Source organism: Alternaria ventricosa (genome assembly GCF_023758065.1).
Source record: "Alternaria ventricosa strain BMP 2768 chromosome Unknown scaffold_10, whole genome shotgun sequence".
NCBI classification, from domain to species: domain Eukaryota; kingdom Fungi; phylum Ascomycota; class Dothideomycetes; order Pleosporales; family Pleosporaceae; genus Alternaria; species Alternaria ventricosa.
Genome location: NW_026055690.1, coordinates 1,128,741 through 1,148,657, shown reverse-complemented (window position 1 = coordinate 1,148,657; position 19,917 = coordinate 1,128,741). Strand labels below are relative to the sequence as shown.

Genomic DNA, 19,917 nt, shown 5'->3' with positions numbered 1-19,917 from the left:
AGGGGCGGTGGTGGAAGCTATCGCTGTCTACGTTGTTGTGTGCAACGAGCCTAAGCAGTCTGTACCAGCGCTCGCACTGTGAAGAGCAAGTTGACCTGTTGACAAGCCTCCATGCAGCTGGCGTTCCCGAGGACCCGCTTCCTGATGATTTGCTAACGAGCGGCGAATGCGACCTTGGAATTGCCAGGGTAGCGTATGGAGCCATCAGGCCCGTGTTAAAGTTGCTGCCGCCATTCCGCTACACGACGATCGCTCCCGCCTCTCTTTGTCACGTCCGTCATCAAACGCTGGGGGCCTGTTTACCACTACACTCGCTTTTCTGTCGCCGTTCCTCCGCTGCCACAACCTTCTTCGGTACCTGCCTCCTCCTCCCCGGTCAACCTCACCACGCTGCTTGTTTGCTTGATCTTGCTTGATCTCGCTCCCTCCCCACTTGGTCTCACGCACTTGCGGGGTAGCCATTCGTTAGCATTGTTTTAGGCGCAAAGCACATGTCGAGATGAGGTTGTTCAGCCCTGCGCGAGCGCTAGCGGCGCTCTCTCTGCTGTCGACAGATGTTGTGCGACCCTTCACCCAGGCCATCGTGCTCGACCCCAATTCAGAGAGTAGGATACCCGTCGCCGTCGCATACATGCTGTGCGCTTATACAGTCTGCTAACCTCACCTTACAGCCTCTATCAACGATGTCTCTTCCCAAGTCGCCAAACAGCTCGTTGCGCAATATGCGACCATCGACGATAAGGGCATCCATGTACTCGGTGGTTACCCGGGTATCCTCTACGAACCCTACTACTGGTGGCAGGCGGGTGCCATGTTCGGTACCCTCCTCGACTACTGGCACTACACCGGCGACGATCAGTACAATGAAATGGTCCGCGAGGGACTGATACACCAATTCGGAGAGCATCTTGACCTGGTACGTATATCCATGCGCCATCACTAAGATCTGTCGCTAAGCCTTGTAGATGCCCTCCAACCAGTCCAAGAACGAAGGAAACGACGACCAAGTCTTCTGGGCCTTTTCCATGATCGCTGCCGCCGAATACAAACTCAAAGACCCTCCCCCAGACCAGCCCGGTTGGCTCGCCATGACACAGTCCGTCTTCAACCAATTCGTCGGCCGCTACCAGAAGGAGGTGTCTGACGGTACTTGCGGCGGAGGCATGCGCTGGCAGATCTATCCGTGGCTTAATGGGTGGACGTATAAAAACACCGCATCCAACGGAGGACTTTTCCATCTCGGCGCGCGATTGGCCATGTACACAAAGAACGACACATACGCCAAGTGGGCGGAGAAGGCATTCGACTGGATGGCGAATAGTCCTATTCTGCCCGGCGACGGTCAAGTCTACGACGGAACCAGTATCAGCACGAACCCTCCGTGCAGCGACGCCGATCAAACGCCCTGGACCTACAACTACGGAATCATGATTGCAGGAGCAGCATACGTAAGAGGAATGTTACTACGCCACAGATTCGATTACTAACCATGTTCGCAGATGTACAACTACACCAACGGCGCCGACAAGTGGCGCAATGAACTCACCAAATTCATCAACAAAGTCGCCATCTTCTTCCCCGAAGACAAAGGCGGCGTCATGGTCGAAATCTGCGAAGCAAACATAGTCTGCGACGCGGATCAGGAGTCCTTCAAAGCGTACCTCGCCCGCTGGCTCGGCATCACCATGCAAATGGCCCCCGAATTCACGCCCCAGATCATGCCCAAGCTGCAAAAATCCGCTGTAGCCGCTGCGCAAACGTGCGAGGGTCCGTCTGACCATGGCGGCGGCAACCACCAGTGCGGTATGAGTTGGTGGAAGCAGGGCTGGGACAACATCAAAGGTGTGGGACCGCAGATGACGGCCCTCAACGTAATCAGTGTGTTGAATGCGCAGAGGGTGCCGCCGCCGTACTCGCGCGATACCGGTGGTACTTCCGAGGGTAACCCTGGGCTAGGCTCTGGAAACGATGCCGACCGATTACCCAAGTTCCAATCCGAGATTAGCACTGCGGATAAAGCGGGCGCGGCCATTCTCACTATCCTCATGTTTGTTTTGTTCGTTGGTGGGTCCGTCTGGATATTGATGTAATGAGTGGGGTGGTGAGGAAGGCATGAAAGAAGATGATGGTGGTGGTGCTTTTTTGGTTAATACCCCATTGTTTGGATGCATGCTGGAATGCAAGTATGACGGGATGACAACTGAGCTTCTTCGTATGAGGAAGGCTTTTTTCATGGCGTTTTTTAATCCAGGGCGAATGGATCGGATGGGTTGGGATGGATTGGGTGATTCGTGTGTATATTTGCTATCTTGATGAAATGAAATATGAATGATTATCTTTCAACTCCTAGGGATCTTTTTGTGAAGGTTGAACAAGTTACGTCTCGCACCGTCCAGCTTGGGCGATATGTCCCACAAAAGATGTAGTCACGACTCTATATGACTTGATTAATGTGTTGTCTTGATGTCTTGGTTCTAAACACTGCTTTGGAAACCATGCGGCTGCCATTCTTCCATAAAGGGAGTAATCGGGGACGCGTTCCAGATAGTGTAAGACATAGACTCAGAATCTGCCGGAAGAAGATCATATATAACTATGAAGTCGTGGAAAGGGCACCAGAAGAAAGTAGGAAGGTGACAGGGGTTACCAATGCCTTTGCAGAAGGAGAGTAGCGAGACGCTTGGTCAGCGAAAGGCCCACTGGGAACGTAAGTCTATAACCACCCGCTGTACTTGTTGAACGACTAACGGGTGTAGATATACGAAACAACAATGTCCCGCGATATCTTTTCCGGATGTTCACTTCACAGAGCGGCGGTGGCTCAGAGGTAACCATCAATAACGCCACGGAGGTGGTGCCGAGGGGATTCATGAATGGCAGGAAAGTGCCTAGTCTCTACACCAGGACGGAGGCAGAAGTCTACAGGATGGTGCATTCACACTACCTTGGCTTGCGCGATGTTCTTACAGAATTCAGTTCCTGGGCAGCGTCTCTGCACGCAGTCATCTTTCTCGCTCGACACGCAGTTCCGAAACCCAATATCCACATCGCAATGCTCGACCGCGAAAGATTAGACGGCGAGGTTCTTATCTTCTGGCTGTCTGATGTTCTAGACGACAAGATAGGCGACGTCGAGTACTTGGCGCATGGATGCATACGAGGTCGCGGTTATACTGCGGTGCCGTTCGAACAACTAATTCTCGGTGGGCTGTACGGGTTATGTCCCCAGGTTCGACGTTCGAGGCTGAACAAGGATAAGGCTGTTGACTTTGGACATAACCTACGGAAGAAGGTGTTCGGCTCCACTCCAGTCGACGTCTCGGACGGAAATATCGAGACAGCTAAAATACTGGGCCTTCTGTTTGGTGAGCTTTTCATTCCGGCTACAGTCGCACTGCTTTGCCTTCAACCGCGGAAATCTACTAGCTATCAAGATCTGGCTATTCGGGTAATCCAATCGCTCGGTCTTGGGGAAGCGGATTGCAGAACCCTCGCGACGGGGTACTGGTGCCAGACGGGAGCAGTACATACACGTGACACCAAGGGCACCACTGCTAGACGGTATCGCGATGTAAGACAGTGGATCAAACTGCTTCGTACGATCAGCAACCATGACTTCAGCCGGACTGGAGAGAAGCGGAAGAGGGTGGATGAGGATGCGGAGTACGATTCTGGTACTGAGTCTGATACTGATGTTGAGGAGTATAGCGATCGAGTGCGGAGGTCTTATGATTTGCGACCTCGTCCGACGACGCCGACGGCGAAGAAGGCTGAAGCGAATGGGTATGACTTGAGGTGGTTGGATGAGGAAGATGTGAGCGATGAGGGGATGGAAGAAGAGTCTGACGAAGAAATGATCGACGTGGAGGACAGGCGTGAGAAAGACATGTTTAAAGAAGACATGGATGAAGAAGACTTGATCGGGAGGCTGCCGGATGGGAACATGCAAGATGGAGATCTGTCAGACTCGAGCGATACTGTCATGACGGATGAGACGATGCGTCCTCCCGAAGGCAGAAACTATGTTTGCGTGCCGAGCTTGAAGTCAGGTAGGTTGGGCGTGGTTGTGGTGATTATGGATGACTATGGAAATGCCGTAAATCGCATATGCTATTCATCTTGGCAGAACAATTGAGTAAGAGAAGGGCTGATGTCTTCCACTGAGATTGTCGTTTGAGCCTTCGCGGTCGCATATGGGCTTGGCTGCTTCGTGTGAGATGGTGGTAATTGCGACGGCTGTATCTACATAGAACAATTGAGAGAATGAATGCATAGTACATCAATTGCGCCAAGATGTGTCGAAAGAAAGGTCTGACGCTTCCAAGGCATGCGAATAGCCATTAAGTGCGCGGATGTATCTTAGCTATTTGACATGTAGTGCAGGTGCAGTTGATGCTGGGAGTCACTGGGCGTCGCTTCCAACAGGGAGACGCGCTACTCCGGCTTCGGCTACCTCAGGGGAGCGCCGCTGCCCAGGTCCTTCCCCCAAACACCGCCACCTTCCAGGCTGCCATTGTCACTCACATTCACTCGCCACGACCCAAGTGCTGCAAGCAAACGTCAATGATCAAATCGCGCATCATGTGTTGATGCAAAGAACGCCTTACCGGTGGCCTCCCGATTTGTGGCTGAGCGAGGAGGTAACACTCTGCGATAGGCGGCAGCGCACAGCCCGGCTGCAGTCCGCCCCAACACTCACCACCTTCGAAGACGTGGTTTCTTACCCATCCGCTTGGTGGATACTCAGGCTCTGCAATGCGCCGTGTGGATACGCAGCACGAAGCCGGTCAATGCTATCGTGAGATGGTGTTTCTTCATAAGGAACTGGCGCCGCGAAGCTGTGGCTTCCAATTTCACTTTCAACTTCGTAAACGCTGATCAGCTGTTTGTAGCACACGGCATACAGCATGCGAAAATTATCTGATAACTCACATCTAGGCAGCCATGATCAGAAGGCAAGAAGGCAGAAAGATCGGGATGAAGCGAGGGGTCTTTCAGCTCGACTTGACCCTCGGCAGAGTATACCGCACTGTTTATGGGAGTATGTGACCTCACCGCAAGACTCAACAATATTTTTGGAGGGTTGCGATAGGCTGTTTCTTTGAATCACATCAACTTTACTACCTTTCAGTCGGTAGTTCCACGAGCGAGCGAGCCTGACCTTGGCAGGCACAGCCCCACCTGCTCCCATCGCGTCGCATCTTCCAACGTCTAGACTTGGGCGACAGGGCTGCCGAACACAACCAGGATGCAGGAGGTCTCTCATGTGTGATTTGAGCCACTGCCTCAGCCCCAAAACTACCGCTACGCCGCAACGACCCCACACCGCCAGATTGGACATTTCGTCACATGGTAATCCATCGCAGTCCGCCTATCTGTCGTTGGACACGCTCGTCTTCACCCTCACTATCCAGTGTCAATGACATACTTGCGATACCATATCGCGAAGGACTATTTCTGGGAAGACAAGGGCCCCAGCTTACCAATTACTAGCCTACAGCGAGCGTTCAAGCAAGGGTACTTGATCCTTCTACGCAATCGCTCTTCCGTCGGCCGTCCCCGATACCGAGAAGTGATGCGGCCCGAGGCTTAGCGTAGAGGGCCAGTTGCTCCCGTCTCTTCGATATGTGCTGCGACCCTACGAAAAGCAAGTATCCGTCGCAGGCTCTGGAAGTCCGGATGTGGATATTGTTAACGTACCAATGAATTCCTCCACCACACACACAACCTTTCTCTAGTGCTTTGCATGTACAGGTCAGGGGTTTCTATGGGCGCCACCACTTGAACGCGTGGCGCTGTGGGCGGGATCTCTGTTCCTGCAGCTATGAGATATGACTCTTACTCACATATTTAACTCTCTGCGCATCATCCCCCCTCCAGGTTGGTCCACCGTTTTTGAGTCCTCAAGATGACCCCAAAGAAACAACCACCCAACTCGCCCCAGAAACGGCGGAGACCCGAAGCTCAGCATGACAGTCCGGATCGTTCGCCGAAGGTTACTCGCCGCTCGACAGCTTCCGCTCGCACAAATACCATCCCTCAATCTCCGCCTCATACCCCACCACGCGTTGGACGAGGGCAGGCTTCCATCCGACACTCTTCAACATTACCGATATACAGCACTCCGGTTGATCCGGAAGCCGAGTTCGATGCTACGCCGAACACTCCTCAATCTCTCGTGAGACGCGCACTTCAAGCGAACGTTCCTACGATTGAACGCGGAATTGCTCGTCCGGCACCACCTATTGCCCTTTCCAAGCAGGCATGGGCGCAAAGATATGCCGTTAAGATCAATAGACATAGCTTCAATACGACCACGAGTAGCCCATCCGCCGCATCAAAAGGGACGAAGTGGGCAGAAGTGTTGGGCCAGGTGAGCAGGATGTACCATTACAAACGCATCCCTGAAGACGAGGTCCGTCTCCTGATCATCAAACCGGGCACTTTCGACGAGCAGGTCAACGCTACGTTACTGGTCGTGAACGATGAGCAGCTCGGAACTGAAGACTACCCCTACTGTGCCCTCTCATACAACTGGGGCAATAGTGCAGACGATAGTACCATTGTCATCCAGGACGACCCAGCCTCATCTCCCGTCAAATCTATCACAAAAGCAGTTGATGTGCTCAAAGCGGCTGTGCAAGACAAGATGATCAAGATCAAGCCAAATCTCTACGAAGCTCTCAGACATTTGCGGAAAGACAACGAGCCAATCGCGCTTTGGGTGGATGCATTGTGCATCAATCAGTCCGACACCAAAGAAAAAGAAGAACAAGTGCTCAAGATGGCACACATCTACCGCAAAGCCTACAACGTCAACGTATGGCTTGGCTCCGACAATGCCGATGACCTCGTCTCCAACAGAGCTATGGCCTTCATCCCCGTAGTTGTTAATCCGGATAATTACTCGGCTCTTCTCGCTGGCGATACGTATATCGAAGACTGGGCAAGCCTGTACGAACTTCTCAAGTGGAGCTGGTGAGAGTATGTCAATGCAGACTTTTTTCGCCGCTAATTTTCCCTAGGTTCTCACGGCGCTGGGTCATACAGGAGCTGGCATTTGCGCAATCCGCTTCGGTTCATTGTGGCAAGCATGTGCGGGACTGGAGCGATTTCCAAACCGCCATAGCCATCTTCCACCGACACTTTGAAGTTCTGAAAGCGCGACTTATGATGCATTATGAATCGTCTCAGGTTAAGCGAAACCACTTGAACGATGACTCAACCCTGGAGATCGAGCACCTCGGTGCCAAGCTGTTGGTAGACATGACATCCACGTTATTCCGAAAGCGACCGGACGGCACCCTGGAATCTACGAAAGGATTAGAGAGCTTGGTATGCTCTTTGTCAGGTTTTGACACGTCCGATCCACGCGACACCATCAATGCCTTCAGGAGTATTTCTAAAGAGGTTACTAGATACGACCCGCGTGCCGCAGGACCGCAAAAGCCACCGCCTGCCCCAAACTACAGCAAAGACCTCTTTGAGATATACCGGGACTTCGTCAAATGGGTTGTCGATACCACGGGATCCATCGACATAATCTGTCGCCATTGGGCGTTGAAGGAACGACGAGAGCGAACGCCGACAACTCCTCGACTAGTCCCACTACCTTCCTGGATCTTGTTCGTCGAAGACTCAGCTTGGGGAAAGGGCGAAGATCTGTTTCGCGGCCGGAAGGCTGGCGACAGCTTTGTCGGGCTACCCGGTAGTAACAACTACAACGCCTGCGGCAGGCAAGGCAAACAAGCCCAGGTCAAGTTCCCTCGAAGCCCTGTCCATCGCGCCTCCGCCATACCAGCCCAGGTCACGCACGACATGTCGATGCACGTGAAGGGTGTTATGATAGGTACGGTGTCTTTCCGTACTGATCCCTTCCCCGATGGTGTCATCACCAAAGACTGCTTGGAAGGCCTAGGCTGGGTTTTCGACAAGAATGCGACCGAGATCACCCAGGTCCCGGCCAAGCTCTGGCAAACTCTTGTCGCGGACCGCGATCCACAGGGCAACCCACCCCCTCATTGGTACAAAGCAGCATGTGAACATTGCCTATCCTTCCAAACGAACAATGGCCACATCAACATCAACACCATATTACAGCACCGTCGAAACCTTCAAAGCGGGTTTCGTGACATAGTGTACGACTACCTTTGTCGTGTCCGTGCTGTCACCTGGAACCGATCCTTCCTCAGAGGCAACCCCATTTGTAGTGCGACCACCAATACTTGCGACTTCGACCATGACGAACTCGTTGGCTTTGGACCACCTAGGACGGAGAAGGGAGATGTGATTGCCATTTTGTATGGCTGCAGCGTCCCCGTCATCCTCCGACCTACTCAAAATGGCTCTGGTGAGCATCTTGGGTACCTGTTCGTCGGCGAAGCTTACATTTACGGTAAAATGGACGATGAGGCTTTTGGGGTCCATTGCGAAGAAAAGAACTTCAAGCTGCTCTAATCCGAGTGGCAGTCATCGACAATACGTCCCCTCTCGACTTTCCTTTCACTTCTTTCGGTAAACCTTCGAGCCCGGCGCCGGTTGTTGGCGTCATCCACCTTTCTTGTTTTCTCTCTTATCTTCACCTCGTACATGCGCTTGGCCAGCAATCCCTCCTCTTCTTTTCACGATACCCTCACGCTACGACGTCATGACATGATATACCCCGCCAGAGTTTGACCGCTCGGCCCTCTTCTTTCTCCCGATACCCTGGCCTTTGCTATGACATCATGTAATCTACCGGTACGATTCGCTACGTTTCCATGGGGGACAAAATAGAGTATCTTTCGGATTTCCTTTGTTGTATAGACCATAATATACTACCATTGTACCATTGTCCGCTCTCGATGTCGAACAAATCCCGGGTCTCTTTACTCATATTCAGACAAATAGCTTTTGCGAAGCTTCCTAGCTACCGACTGTTCCAGTATTGAGGCCATGTCTAGATCGAGCGCATTGTATACCGGCGCATCTACCCTTGTTCTTCCTCGCGACGCTCACTCAGTAGTAGTCGATCATCTCGGTCGGCCGGCCCAGGATAAAGCACTTCATGCTCTTGATATCCCGCTTCGTCCAATCTGAAAGTGTCGATTTACCGCCTTCGCCCCAGCGTACGGCCATGTCGGTATCGCCGAAGAGAGCCTCGCAGCGCGGAGTTCTACAATTAGCGTTTGTGAGTGTGTGGTCAGACCATAGAGAAGGTAGCAAGGAATGAGCATACCGATACAGTTGACAGCAGCCCATGTGGGTCACGGCGCGAACTGAGCTTATCTCTCTGGAGCTGAGGCGCATGTGTTAGCGCAAGCTTCATATCTGGAGACAACATAATCTATACGTACTAATCACTGCTGATGTCGCGACACTCGTCCACCATAACGTCGAAGTAACGGCAGGCTCCTTTGAAGTTGGCCACGTTACAGACTTGGATCTAGAGGAAAATCTGTCAGTACCTGACCCTTGTGATCCGGACGGAAGCGACGTACGGTCATATGCTTCCACAAATTGTCGGACGCTTCGGCTGGCAAGGCGGCGATATCTTGGATGCAAAGGATCAGTAGCATGAGAATGCTGAGCATCATGGCAGTAGCGGGAATGCGCATAGTGGGTGGTGTCTCGATGCTGTGCTTGAGGGAGTCTATGACTGAGTGACGTGGATAAGAGTCAAAAGAAATTTCGTAGGGGTGGAAGGTAGGACTGCGACGTTTGGAAAGAGGAATTCAAGATGTGCTTTCCGTTTGACATGACTTCCGCTTCGCGCACGGCGACTTCCCTAGACGGCCCTCCGCAGTTTCCCCGCAAGCAATGCGTAGTCCTGGAAGGCGCCATGGATCAAAGGTCCGTGCGCTTAATGAAATCCGGGGGTATGAAGTCCACGGCGAGCCACTCCGAACGCTGTATGACGCCAGGCACAAGAGAAAATACCCTTCCAACTGCTCTCATGGGAAACAACAACGAGCCCTCTGTCGGGTGCCTCTTGCCGTCGATACTGACGCTTCCGCACCTATAATCCATGTTCAGACGGTGCGGCAAGAACTCCGAAACGTCGATCTCAGCAACCAACGCATCATGGTCTTGCTCGTCCCAGAGATCATCTGGCGGTGCAGTGCATCCTCTAGCAAGTGATTTAGATAGATTCATTTTTTACAAATACTTCGCGTTGTTATACGAAAACCAGAAAGCTAACAGCTGAAGCCATGCTAACGGCCCACCAGATACCCCCAGCAACCAGATCCTGGAAGCTACGCGAACCACTGGGTACCGGCGAGCCTGGCGACGACTCTACCGAGCATACAGTCCCATCTGTATTAGTGCTAACGCTAGCACTCGTGTTGAAGAGCAGCTCAACCCATTGAATGTCAAACCAGGCCTCTTGTCCGGTATCCATACGCCCCGAGAAGGTGCCGCCATTACTCCAAAGGCTCAAGATAATCATGCTCTCTGCGTCGGGCACGTTAACTTCGGTATCAGCCGATTGCGCACCGTTCATGTACCACGCGCTTCTCCCGGGTACCCAGTCCAACCTGTAGTTATTCCAGTCCGAGGTAGGTTGGTAGTCCTCCATTGACACATTGAATGTTGCACCGTCGACGGGTAAATCCGTATCAGGGTCGGTGGTAGGCTGGTTGGAGTAGTGCACTTCGTCAGCCTTTAAACCTGTTGGTATCTCTATATCCGACTCGGACGTGTCATCGTGGTATGTGAAGAAGGCCGCGACTGCGCCGCTGGCTCCATTGATGCGTGCGGACATGCGGATAGAGGCGTAGGTGACATTGTATTCTGCAAAGTCTAGTTCAGCAGCCACCTGGCTTCCATCCGAGAGTCTTGTCGTGTGCAAGGTAAGATAGGTAGAATCCTGCGACGCATCGGTATTCCTGCCTGTGGGTGGTTAGCAATGGGTAGACGCAACATCAGCTCCAGCTTACTTATTGATACACGAGATGGTTTATAGAACATGTCAACCGTATCATCCCTTGGCGACGGTCTATACCAATCTCTCGCATTCCAGCCCGAAACCCAAGGAGCAGCCTGAATGATCTTGGACTGGCCGCTGGCTGCTTCCATGTCCGTGTGACCCTCTCCGTACGACGAGGCAGAAGCCGCATCGCCGTCGATGTCATCGTGAAGCTGCCTAAAGTCGTAGAAGCGATGGAAGTCGTACGTTGATGCCGTCGAGCCATTGGTGGAGAACCGAGTACATTCTGCAGCGGCCTGAGCGAAGAGAGAAGATGCAGCGAAAACCAAGAAAAGGGCTGAGCTGTAAAACATGAAAAACATCGAAGGTAAGCGCTTGGGATCACAGCAGAGGAAATCTGCAGTCGTCACGACATAGTAGTCGGACCAGCTTACACTACATACGTGCGGAGGTTGCCCTTTCGTAATCTTGCGGTGTGGATGTCACCTGGGTAGGCTCGGGAGTGAGACATTGACATTAGAGGCGTTCAGTCTTTCAAATTCGACTTCTGATGTGCCTTTCATGGAGCTTCGACGTCAGCGTGCGGTATTGCAGGGCAGTGTTGTTGTTCAGGGCCGGTGCATAACAAGACGACAAGGTACGAATGAGGCGTGCAGAGTTTTGTGGCTGGGTCATGGCGTCCCGAGGTCCACTTGTCGAATTGTCCTGCGGGTACTGGCCATCTTAGCGCTGGGTACCGTTTTCGAAACAAAGTATTACGTTTCTATTGTTTAAACTCGCTGCTAGTCGCGAAGGCCAGACGCGTCGAAAGCTGCGCGACGCGTCTGAGATGGAGAAATTGGAGAAACGACTAGCATCCATTCGACCTAGCGCGAATACCAACCACCGGGCATTCTTCCTGCTGTCGTTCACGTCATCACCATGACCGATTCACGAACGCCAGACTGCAACACCAGCTTCGTTATGCAACTCATCGCGAGATAAACCACGTCAATAGCATCTTGATTGGCTCGCTTCTCGGTCTTCTCTTACAACCGATTGTGATCGGTCTCGCGCGTTGATGTGCCGACGAATAACCCCGCCGCTACTCCACCAAAGATGTCGGCAGTCATTCTGAGCCCGAAAGGCTAAAGCTTACTTGCAGTCACAATCTCAAAAGGCGCCTCTACATATCGCACTTTCCAGCTACTACACCTGCAAGAGATGCGCATTTTGTCCGTTGTCAGACACACCACCCATCCTAGATCTTACGTATGACAGAGCTCACGGCAGCGTTGTAGGCATCAACAGCCAGCATTTCTGTAAACGGATCGGATGTTTCTTAGGCGTCCGACCGGTTCGCCGGGCCTAGTCCCCACTTCCCGGTAGAGACAAGGCTGTCTAGAAATGGCATTGTTCCCCGCGTCGTCTGCGTACACCGCTGGTATCTTATATATCCCGTGCATGTCTTCGCAGTTCCTCGATAGCGTGGCAGAACCATCGAAAAGAAAACATGGGTTCACAACAGCAGGCACCGCAGACCTTCACATTTGATCATGCCGACCTAGGTCCTATGACAGGCATCGTCACGCCCAACAACGTTGTTCAGTTTCGCGCCGTGCCATACGCTACCATTCCCGCTCGCTTCAAGCAGTCTGTTCTCTCAGATACGCTTGCGGGCAAGAAAGACTTCACGCAACATGGGTTTGACTTGCCTTAATGCTTCCCTGTGAAGAAAAGCTAATACCCGCAGCTATGCATGCCCTCAAGTCTTTGGTGTCGACACAGTTGGCGGCGGTAACTTCCCTGACGAGGTCTTTCCACACGCAACAGACGAGTTGAAATGTACTATCCTCCAGGTGAATGTACCGCTTTCGTGCCTTAAGCAGCAGCCACCTTCTTCAAGACTCCCTGTATCGGTCTACATCCACGGGGGAGGCTTTGTGCTCGGAAAGATTGACGAGCAGCACAACACGTCTCTCATGGTCGAGCAGTCGATCCTCGATGGCCAACCTATCATCGCCGCGAGCATACAATATCGTTTGGGGGCGCTTGGCTATCTACATACTCCGGAGGCTGGAAATGCAAATCTTGCACTAAACGATCAACGAAATGCGCTTCTCTGGATCCAAAAGTTCATCGAGGGCTTCGGAGGAGACAGGAAGAAAGTTACTGCGTTTGGAGAGTCCGCTGGCTCCATGTCAATATGCGCACATATGCTACGCCAACCTCTGTCTTCGGGTCCGCTGTTCCAAAGAGCAATTCTCATGTCTGGCATTATTGGGCCGACGACAGCACCGCTATCACCCGAAAGCGCAACCAAGACATACGACAGCTTCTTGAGAAGAGTTGGGATTGAAGAAGAAGGCGAGGCAGGTCTGGAGAAATTACGTCAGGTGGACGTGCAAAAGATTGTCGAAGCATCCGCCGCGCATCGAGCGGCTGGCAATATGTGGCTTTTGGTTCAAGATTCCGAATGGTTTGGTGATGAAGCGGGTTCGGTGACATGGGACCGCATCCCCGAGTTGCTTGGCAAATGCGAGTGGGTGAATGAGATTATCTTGGGCACTACAGGCTTCGAGGTAAGTCGATGCTTCCAATCATACGTCCAAATTGAGAAGCTTATCCAAACACACAGGGCGTTACGTTGATGTCAGAGGTGGCTGCTGTCAGCCCGGACGCTTTCCTCAAAGGCATCGCAAAACAGCTAGGCGAGAAAAGCGCGGACATCGTCGAGCAAGCTTACGGAATCTCGCCGGGAATGGACAAGAACGTTTTCATGAATGCAGGCGCACGTTGGGTAGGCGACGTCGTTTTCGATGGTGAGACATTCCGCATTATGCAGTATGCATAGCTAATAGTTGTAGCGCCGACTCACCATTTAGCACAATATCTCACCCAGCATACGAATAAGAAGGTCTATCGGTACGTGTTCGACGTCCGCAATCCTTTCGCCACCAGTCCCTTCTGGCAGCAAGCGCATCACTGGGTCGACGTCTACTACGTGTTCAAAACGTACCAATTCCGCTACCCGTCACAAAGACTCAAGGACATCTCTACCCAACACGCACGAACTTGGAACAGCTTCGCGAATGGAGAAACACCGTGGAAAGAATACAAATATACCGGTAAAGGCGACGAAGTGGTGATGGTGGCAGACGAGAGGGATGGCTGGGTGCAAAGGACGGTGGAAGAGCACGAGAAAGTCGTGGACAATAGCTGGCGGAGGTGTGAAGCGTTGGTAGAGAGCTGGGACAGCATGCGCGGGAAGCATTTCTCGCCGTTTCAAATCGAGCCAATGAAGGCGAACAAGACAGCCTAGATTAGAAGATAAGGACACGCCAACCAAGAAAAAAACTGAACAGGCCTGCAGCCTACATCAACTTAGAAACCTACAAGATAGGTGACTTGACGATGATGTAGGCTCTAGATCTGTTCAGTTTTTTTCTTGTATGAGAGGAGGATATCATCCGGTGCTTCTCCCAGGCCATCATTTTGAGTCATATGGCGCTAGGCTTGATCACACTTAGTGGCTTCTTCTTGCGGCGGAAGACCCTCCGAGTCATCTCTTCTATCGTCTTACCAAGTGTACAAGTATTCGCAAGACTGTCCATTCGTCCTCGCAATCCTACACACCTCAAGATGACTTCCCGACAGTTCTCAATACCGTTTTCGCGGTTCGCCCTTGTCACACCTCGACTCATCATTGTACCTACGCCATTGGCTATCTCGATACCGGCTTATGTCACTCTTTTCGCGAACCTCCTCGCTGATCCTTCATTTTGCGAGATGGGCTTCGGCGATAAATTTCCCGTAGTGAAGCGCACGCAAGAAGAAATGCATAAGTCGATCGCTACACGAGACATTGCACAGTGTTGGGAGAAGAGAGGAATGGGCACTTTCGCAGTTGGCTGGCGACCGAAAGAGCAAGTCAGCGATGATATGGGTCGGTCTTTGAAGGATGCTAGTGAGAAAGTCCGAATCATCGATGGCGGTGAGATGGATAACGTGTGTCAAATACTCAACTCCATCGAATGGCTAGGCTACGCAGGCGTCCGGGATGCAACTACCACTTCTCTTCCTCCACGCGACGATTCGGACGATCCGCTACCACCATGGGAAGAGATGGTCGAAATGCTCTACGGTGTTGCGCCGGCTTATTGGGGCCAGGGTGTAGCTCGCGAGGCGGCGGAAGCGGTCATGCAGTGGGCGGCGGCGGAGCAGGGTGTAAGGAGGTTCATCGCTGAGACAGAAAAGCCCAATGCGAGGAGTGGAAGAGTGCTGGAGAAGATGGGGTTTAGGAAGAGTGGGACTAGTTATTGGAAAAATGAAGATGAGTTTGAGTGGGAGAGGGACGCTGAGAGCTTTGCGTAGGCAGGTTTGTGTTATGTGGGTGCAGTCTGGGATGGCAACGAGCTTAGTGTGGCAATTTTGCATCCATTAAGTCCTTTCTGGTGTCTTTAGCTACTGATGAGATGTTGTAAGGATTCAGGCCAGTCCGCTGTGACGTCCAAGGTTGCTCTTAGCAATGCCTTTCTACCCTTTCTCATGCAAGAAGGATGGAAAAATGCTGAGCTCTCGTCGCGCTCCTGTCCGCTTGAGGGAGGCCTTCGCTTTCTTCGCCTTGGGCCACTCATCCACCTCTTTTTCATCTGCCTCATCTAGAGTGACGACTGTTTCTGAAGGCCGGCCGTCATGGAGATCGGTGACAATCACCTGAACTCGCCGCTCTTGCTGAACCAAAAAGCCCATCATCAACCACTTCCCTAAACTGAAAATCGCGTCCGATCCACACCGAGGATAACAAGTTATAAGATATCTGTCTACGCAGTTAATGCGGACCCGGCACAAGCGCTCACAATTGAGCAGAGGTCGGAGTGCGAATAGGTCTATCAGCGTATCTACAGACCGTAGAGTACGCAGGCCTGTTCGGAAATCAATGCTAAACAGCTCTCGGGTAGGCACCGTCAATTCAATCTCTCGGAGGAAGACGCAGGCAACTGCAAGCTCTACCATGGGGCTTTTTGGAACGAGTGACGCCTGAGAGAGGTGAGACACGTCTCCAAGACGAATGACTAGGTTCTTTACCGCCCGCAAGCCATCACCATAAGGAATTGCGGCCAATGCGTCGTAGAACCACGCGCCACAGTCGTAGTTTTGGTTACCCGCCTCAAATTTGAGGACGACCTGCTGCGTATGCTGAAGCGCGTAAACAGCAACCTCGCCTTGCAACTGTCCGCATACGAAGGCTAGAGCAGGGAGCGAACTTGAGATTTGGCTGGGACGTTGCGGGTTCGAGAACAGAGTCCTCTCGCTCTTGTCACAAAGCGTCAAAGAGGCTGGGTATCTCCATCGACAACAGTTCCATTCGGGAGACCAATCCCATCCGGAAGAACAATCCCAACCATTCGCTTGAAAATCTAATAGATCCGGCCATACAGTTTCATCTTCGCGAAGATAGTAATGGTAAACCATCTTTCGAAGTTCGGCCGGTAGTTGTAAGAAGTGAGGGAAGTATGGTGGCGGCTCATAGGATAGATATCCCGTCACTGCCGCGGCGACATCCTTGAAAGCTGTCCACTCGATTCGCTCAATGCCGTTCTCATAGTGGAGCCACTCGACGACAGGACCTGAGAACTCCCGAAAAACAGCCACCTTCTCGTCTGGCCATATATCGAAATCGTTGGTGAAAGCTAAGTACTCTGTTGCGACCTCTGCGAGATCACAGAATGCCAGCTGCTCGATGCACACTAGATTGCCGGTAGTCTGGTGCATGTATGTCACCGCGGTCGGGACGTCGCGCGATACAAGGATATCGGTCGTATTTTGATCCACCATACAGCAGCTACAATCGTACCAGCCCACACGCTTATGGTCATCAAACGGAAGTAGGAATGCGTCATACCAGCTTGCCATGTGGAAAAAGACAGCGTCGCAAATCGACACATAGCCCTTGTACTTGTAAAGTAGCTTGAGAGTCTTTAGAACATCCTTTTGCCAGCCCGGTACGAAGCGCTCGAAACTAAATTTGCGGTCGTCTCCGAGGTATGAAACGCACGCTGCCGCTATGTTGGCGAACTCTTCCTCTGCAGAGGTTTCCGGGTATTGGGTGAGAGCCTCAAAGGCTGTGACTTCGTCGACAAGGTGCGCGTTCTCGCCGGGCATGTTGACCTGAAGTGCTTGTTTAGTCAAAGCCTCGAGCGTTCTAATTCTCGAAACATACTGCTGCTATGGAACCGATGTACTTCGGTATTTTGATTCGTCAAGATCCGGTTCTGTAAGAATTGGCGGAGATCAATGGGTTGACATACGGCGGTGGTAAGCGTGAACAATACAGTTAACTTGCATGCGCTTAAAAGTATACTTATGGAGATTGTGCGCCAACAGCTTTAGTCTAGGCAGCAAGATAGATAAATTCGCAGCAGCTCGAGTGAATTTACCTCGATACCGGAGGCTTCCGTGGTTGAGTATGGAAACGACCATTCGACGGACCCTGGCAAACCGTCGTCATCGACTTACCAACCCACCAATGTACACACCCAAAGTCCATCGCGAAAAGTCTTCAAGTTCGAGCGCGAAGCCTGGAAGACTACAGGCTTACACAGATGAAAGCATCACGTGATGTTCAGGACTCCGCCATGTAAGCAGGGCGTCAGGCAACCCGCGCGGGGATATCGAAACCTCCATGTCGTCACGCCGGTCACCCTAAGCACGAGAGAAGTAGACACTTCGCAACGCGACAATGACGGAGGCTGCCCCCATCCCCGAAGTCGCCAGTCATGAAGCGGCATCCGTCCATGAGCCAAAGTTCACCAGATTCCTCCTCCTACCCGCCGAACTACGTCTCAAGATCTTCGCAGCCTACTTGCAACTCGAGACAGCGCACAATGACTCAACGCTGGCGAATCATAGCCACCTCAGATACCGCAAGCCTTGTTGCGACGTCTTCGAGGCCTATTTGGAGAATGCGCGCAACACCTCGAGTCTAGCAAAGCATCTCCATGTCGACAATTACAACAATCCGTGTTGCACCTGGCGCTGGCCAGAAGACCTCATCATCTGCGATCGAGAGGCTGACAACGAGCTGACGACCGCGATAGTCGCGCCGTGGCTCCCAGCTCTCGCCTTCACAAACAAGCAGCTCCTGAGCGAAGTCACCCTCTTCATGCTCTCAACAACCGAGTGGTTCGACTTCAAATACGATGCAAAGAAGCCCTTCAAAATCGCCCGCTGGTTCGCAGACTACCTTTCTACGTTCCCCGCGGTCACCATCGATGGCGTAGCTACCACCCAGGGATTCGCAGCCATCAAGCGCATCAACTTCCCCCACGTAAAGTACATACCGTATACCCGGGCCAACTATGACATCGACGGCAACCTCGACATCCCTCTAATGCTCAAGTGCACCCAGCTCGACACCATCGCCATGTCATTCCACTGGATCCAGCTCGTCGATAGAGCGTACGCGCAGTACCAGAGACCTCGCGAACTAGAAGATTTTCTGGATGCCTTCGGATTCAGACCGATGCTTGAGCATTGCGGGGTCAAAAAAGTGTATCTTGAAGGTGTGAATCATCTGCAGGGAGGGGAGGGGCGGTTGGCTTGTTTGTATAAGTTTGGCGAGTGGCTTGTCAAGGGGTAAAGGAAGCGGGGGCGGGATGTGGATGTTCATGTCAGTGAGCGACGCCAGCGGTTTGATGGGAGGACTGTGGGGCAGAAGCTGGTTGTTGAGGACAGTGAGGAGGAAGAAGAGGCACCCAAGGTCAGCCAGAAGTCTTGGAAACGCAGGAGCGGAAGGGTCGATTGAGCATCTCTTGCTTAGACTGCTGGTTGACCTATCGCACGGTTGGAACCGAATGGATCGGTTGGATCCTTACAGCGTAAGGCCTCTGCACTGCAATCTCTAGCGTGTACGAGGGATAGGTGAGGCTGAACGTCGCAGCAGTTGCGACCATTGGTCTGAAGATAACCCAGGCAATAAACAGAGAAATACGAGCATTGTGGTTCACTCTCCACTGTCCAAGTGAAGTTTGCTCTATGGTGCTGTGGTGATGGACTAGCTCAAGCCGTTGAAAGTAGCCTCCCCACCAGGCGTAACGGACTTGCGATCGGCGGCAGTACGCTCGACGCTGCCCACGACCCGTGGACGTGTAACATCACGACGAGATATCGTAAAATGATAGCTCATCGACCTAGACACACGAAAGTCCTCGTCGCCATCGTAGTCCATCGTCAGCAAGTCGACGCGACCTGACCCAACGATATCTTCGTATTCCCGTGTTCTCGCGCTTCGAAGTCGCGACCCGCCGGCTATCCACCGCCCCTGACCCAACCTGATTCGACCGCCCTTTTCGCCGTGGTACAGACTCCGCAAAACCAACACAACAACCATTCACACGCGTCACAGTGGTAAAATCCGCCCGCACGCACACCGCAGGCCGAACGCTATGATCCCACACCTCCACCCACCCTCAAAAATTTCACTTCCCAGCCCCCACGATAGGCCATTCGGGCAACATCGGCCCTACACAGTGGATCTTGTGAAAAATCCCTCCTTCCCACTACCTCCCTTCCGCCTAGCCATCACGTGCCCTCCTGGCCCATGCCCTCCCTCCCTCTGCCTATATAAACCGCCCTCCCTCCGTCCCTCCTTCTGCTCATCATGTCGATCATACTTCATAGAATCATTTCTAATAGTATGCATCCTCTTCTGAGTTACTCTAAGTAGCCACAGAATCTCCACCCTGGTTGATGACTATCAGCCTCGATGTCCCGGAGTGAGGCTTTTTTTACGTGGTGCTTCGGCGCTCGTGGCGATGATCTTCAGCTGACTGGTCTGCGACTTCGTGTTGCGCTGGGAGGCAGGACGTTGATGGCAATCTGACAGGTTGTACCTTTTTTTCATTGACAAGATGGGCTTGCTCGTCGGTTGAGGAAGAAAACTTTTGTGGTGTTGGTGGGTGGGATGGTGGTGGTGTGAACGGAAGAAGCTGCGTGTCGCATCACGTCGCGCTTTCCGGCGCACGTCG

General features: G+C 52.5%; 7 protein-coding genes across 7 annotated transcripts; 6 read left to right on the top strand and 1 right to left on the bottom strand.

Moving 5' to 3' along the window:
* Window positions 1–499: 499 nt before the first annotated feature.
* Window positions 500–2,090, top strand: J4E93_006462 (uncharacterized protein; the record flags this gene model as incomplete). The annotated part of the gene is made up of 4 exons (XM_049344375.1): window positions 500–605; window positions 672–916; window positions 966–1,448; window positions 1,500–2,090. The coding sequence occupies 4 exons, from the start codon at window positions 500–502 to the stop codon at window positions 2,088–2,090; spliced, it is 1,425 nt and encodes a 474-aa protein (XP_049198810.1).
* Window positions 2,091–5,908: 3,818 nt separating this feature from the next.
* On the top strand, window positions 5,909–8,457 carry J4E93_006461 (uncharacterized protein; the record flags this gene model as incomplete). Its single annotated transcript, XM_049344374.1, has 2 exons — window positions 5,909–6,978; window positions 7,026–8,457. 2 exons carry the CDS (start codon window positions 5,909–5,911, stop codon window positions 8,455–8,457), a joined length of 2,502 nt encoding a protein of 833 aa, XP_049198809.1.
* Window positions 8,458–10,156: 1,699 nt separating this feature from the next.
* J4E93_006460 (uncharacterized protein) lies at window positions 10,157–10,964 on the bottom strand (the record flags this gene model as incomplete). Its single annotated transcript, XM_049344373.1, has 2 exons — window positions 10,157–10,868; window positions 10,957–10,964. 2 exons carry the CDS (start codon window positions 10,962–10,964, stop codon window positions 10,157–10,159), a joined length of 720 nt encoding a protein of 239 aa, XP_049198808.1.
* A 1,624-nt stretch (window positions 10,965–12,588) lies between these two features.
* Window positions 12,589–13,539, top strand: J4E93_006459 (uncharacterized protein; the record flags this gene model as incomplete). The annotated part of the gene is made up of 2 exons (XM_049344372.1): window positions 12,589–12,592; window positions 12,659–13,539. The coding sequence occupies 2 exons, from the start codon at window positions 12,589–12,591 to the stop codon at window positions 13,537–13,539; spliced, it is 885 nt and encodes a 294-aa protein (XP_049198807.1).
* Window positions 13,540–13,727: 188 nt separating this feature from the next.
* J4E93_006458 (uncharacterized protein) lies at window positions 13,728–14,210 on the top strand (the record flags this gene model as incomplete). Its single annotated transcript, XM_049344371.1, has 2 exons — window positions 13,728–13,732; window positions 13,850–14,210. The coding sequence occupies 2 exons, from the start codon at window positions 13,728–13,730 to the stop codon at window positions 14,208–14,210; spliced, it is 366 nt and encodes a 121-aa protein (XP_049198806.1).
* A 320-nt stretch (window positions 14,211–14,530) lies between these two features.
* J4E93_006457 (uncharacterized protein) lies at window positions 14,531–15,262 on the top strand (the record flags this gene model as incomplete). Its single annotated transcript, XM_049344370.1, has 1 exon — window positions 14,531–15,262. The coding sequence occupies one exon, from the start codon at window positions 14,531–14,533 to the stop codon at window positions 15,260–15,262; it is 732 nt and encodes a 243-aa protein (XP_049198805.1).
* A 2,311-nt stretch (window positions 15,263–17,573) lies between these two features.
* Window positions 17,574–18,530, top strand: J4E93_006456 (uncharacterized protein; the record flags this gene model as incomplete). The annotated part of the gene is made up of 2 exons (XM_049344369.1): window positions 17,574–17,578; window positions 17,705–18,530. 2 exons carry the CDS (start codon window positions 17,574–17,576, stop codon window positions 18,528–18,530), a joined length of 831 nt encoding a protein of 276 aa, XP_049198804.1.
* Between the last annotated feature and the right edge of the window lie 1,387 nt (window positions 18,531–19,917).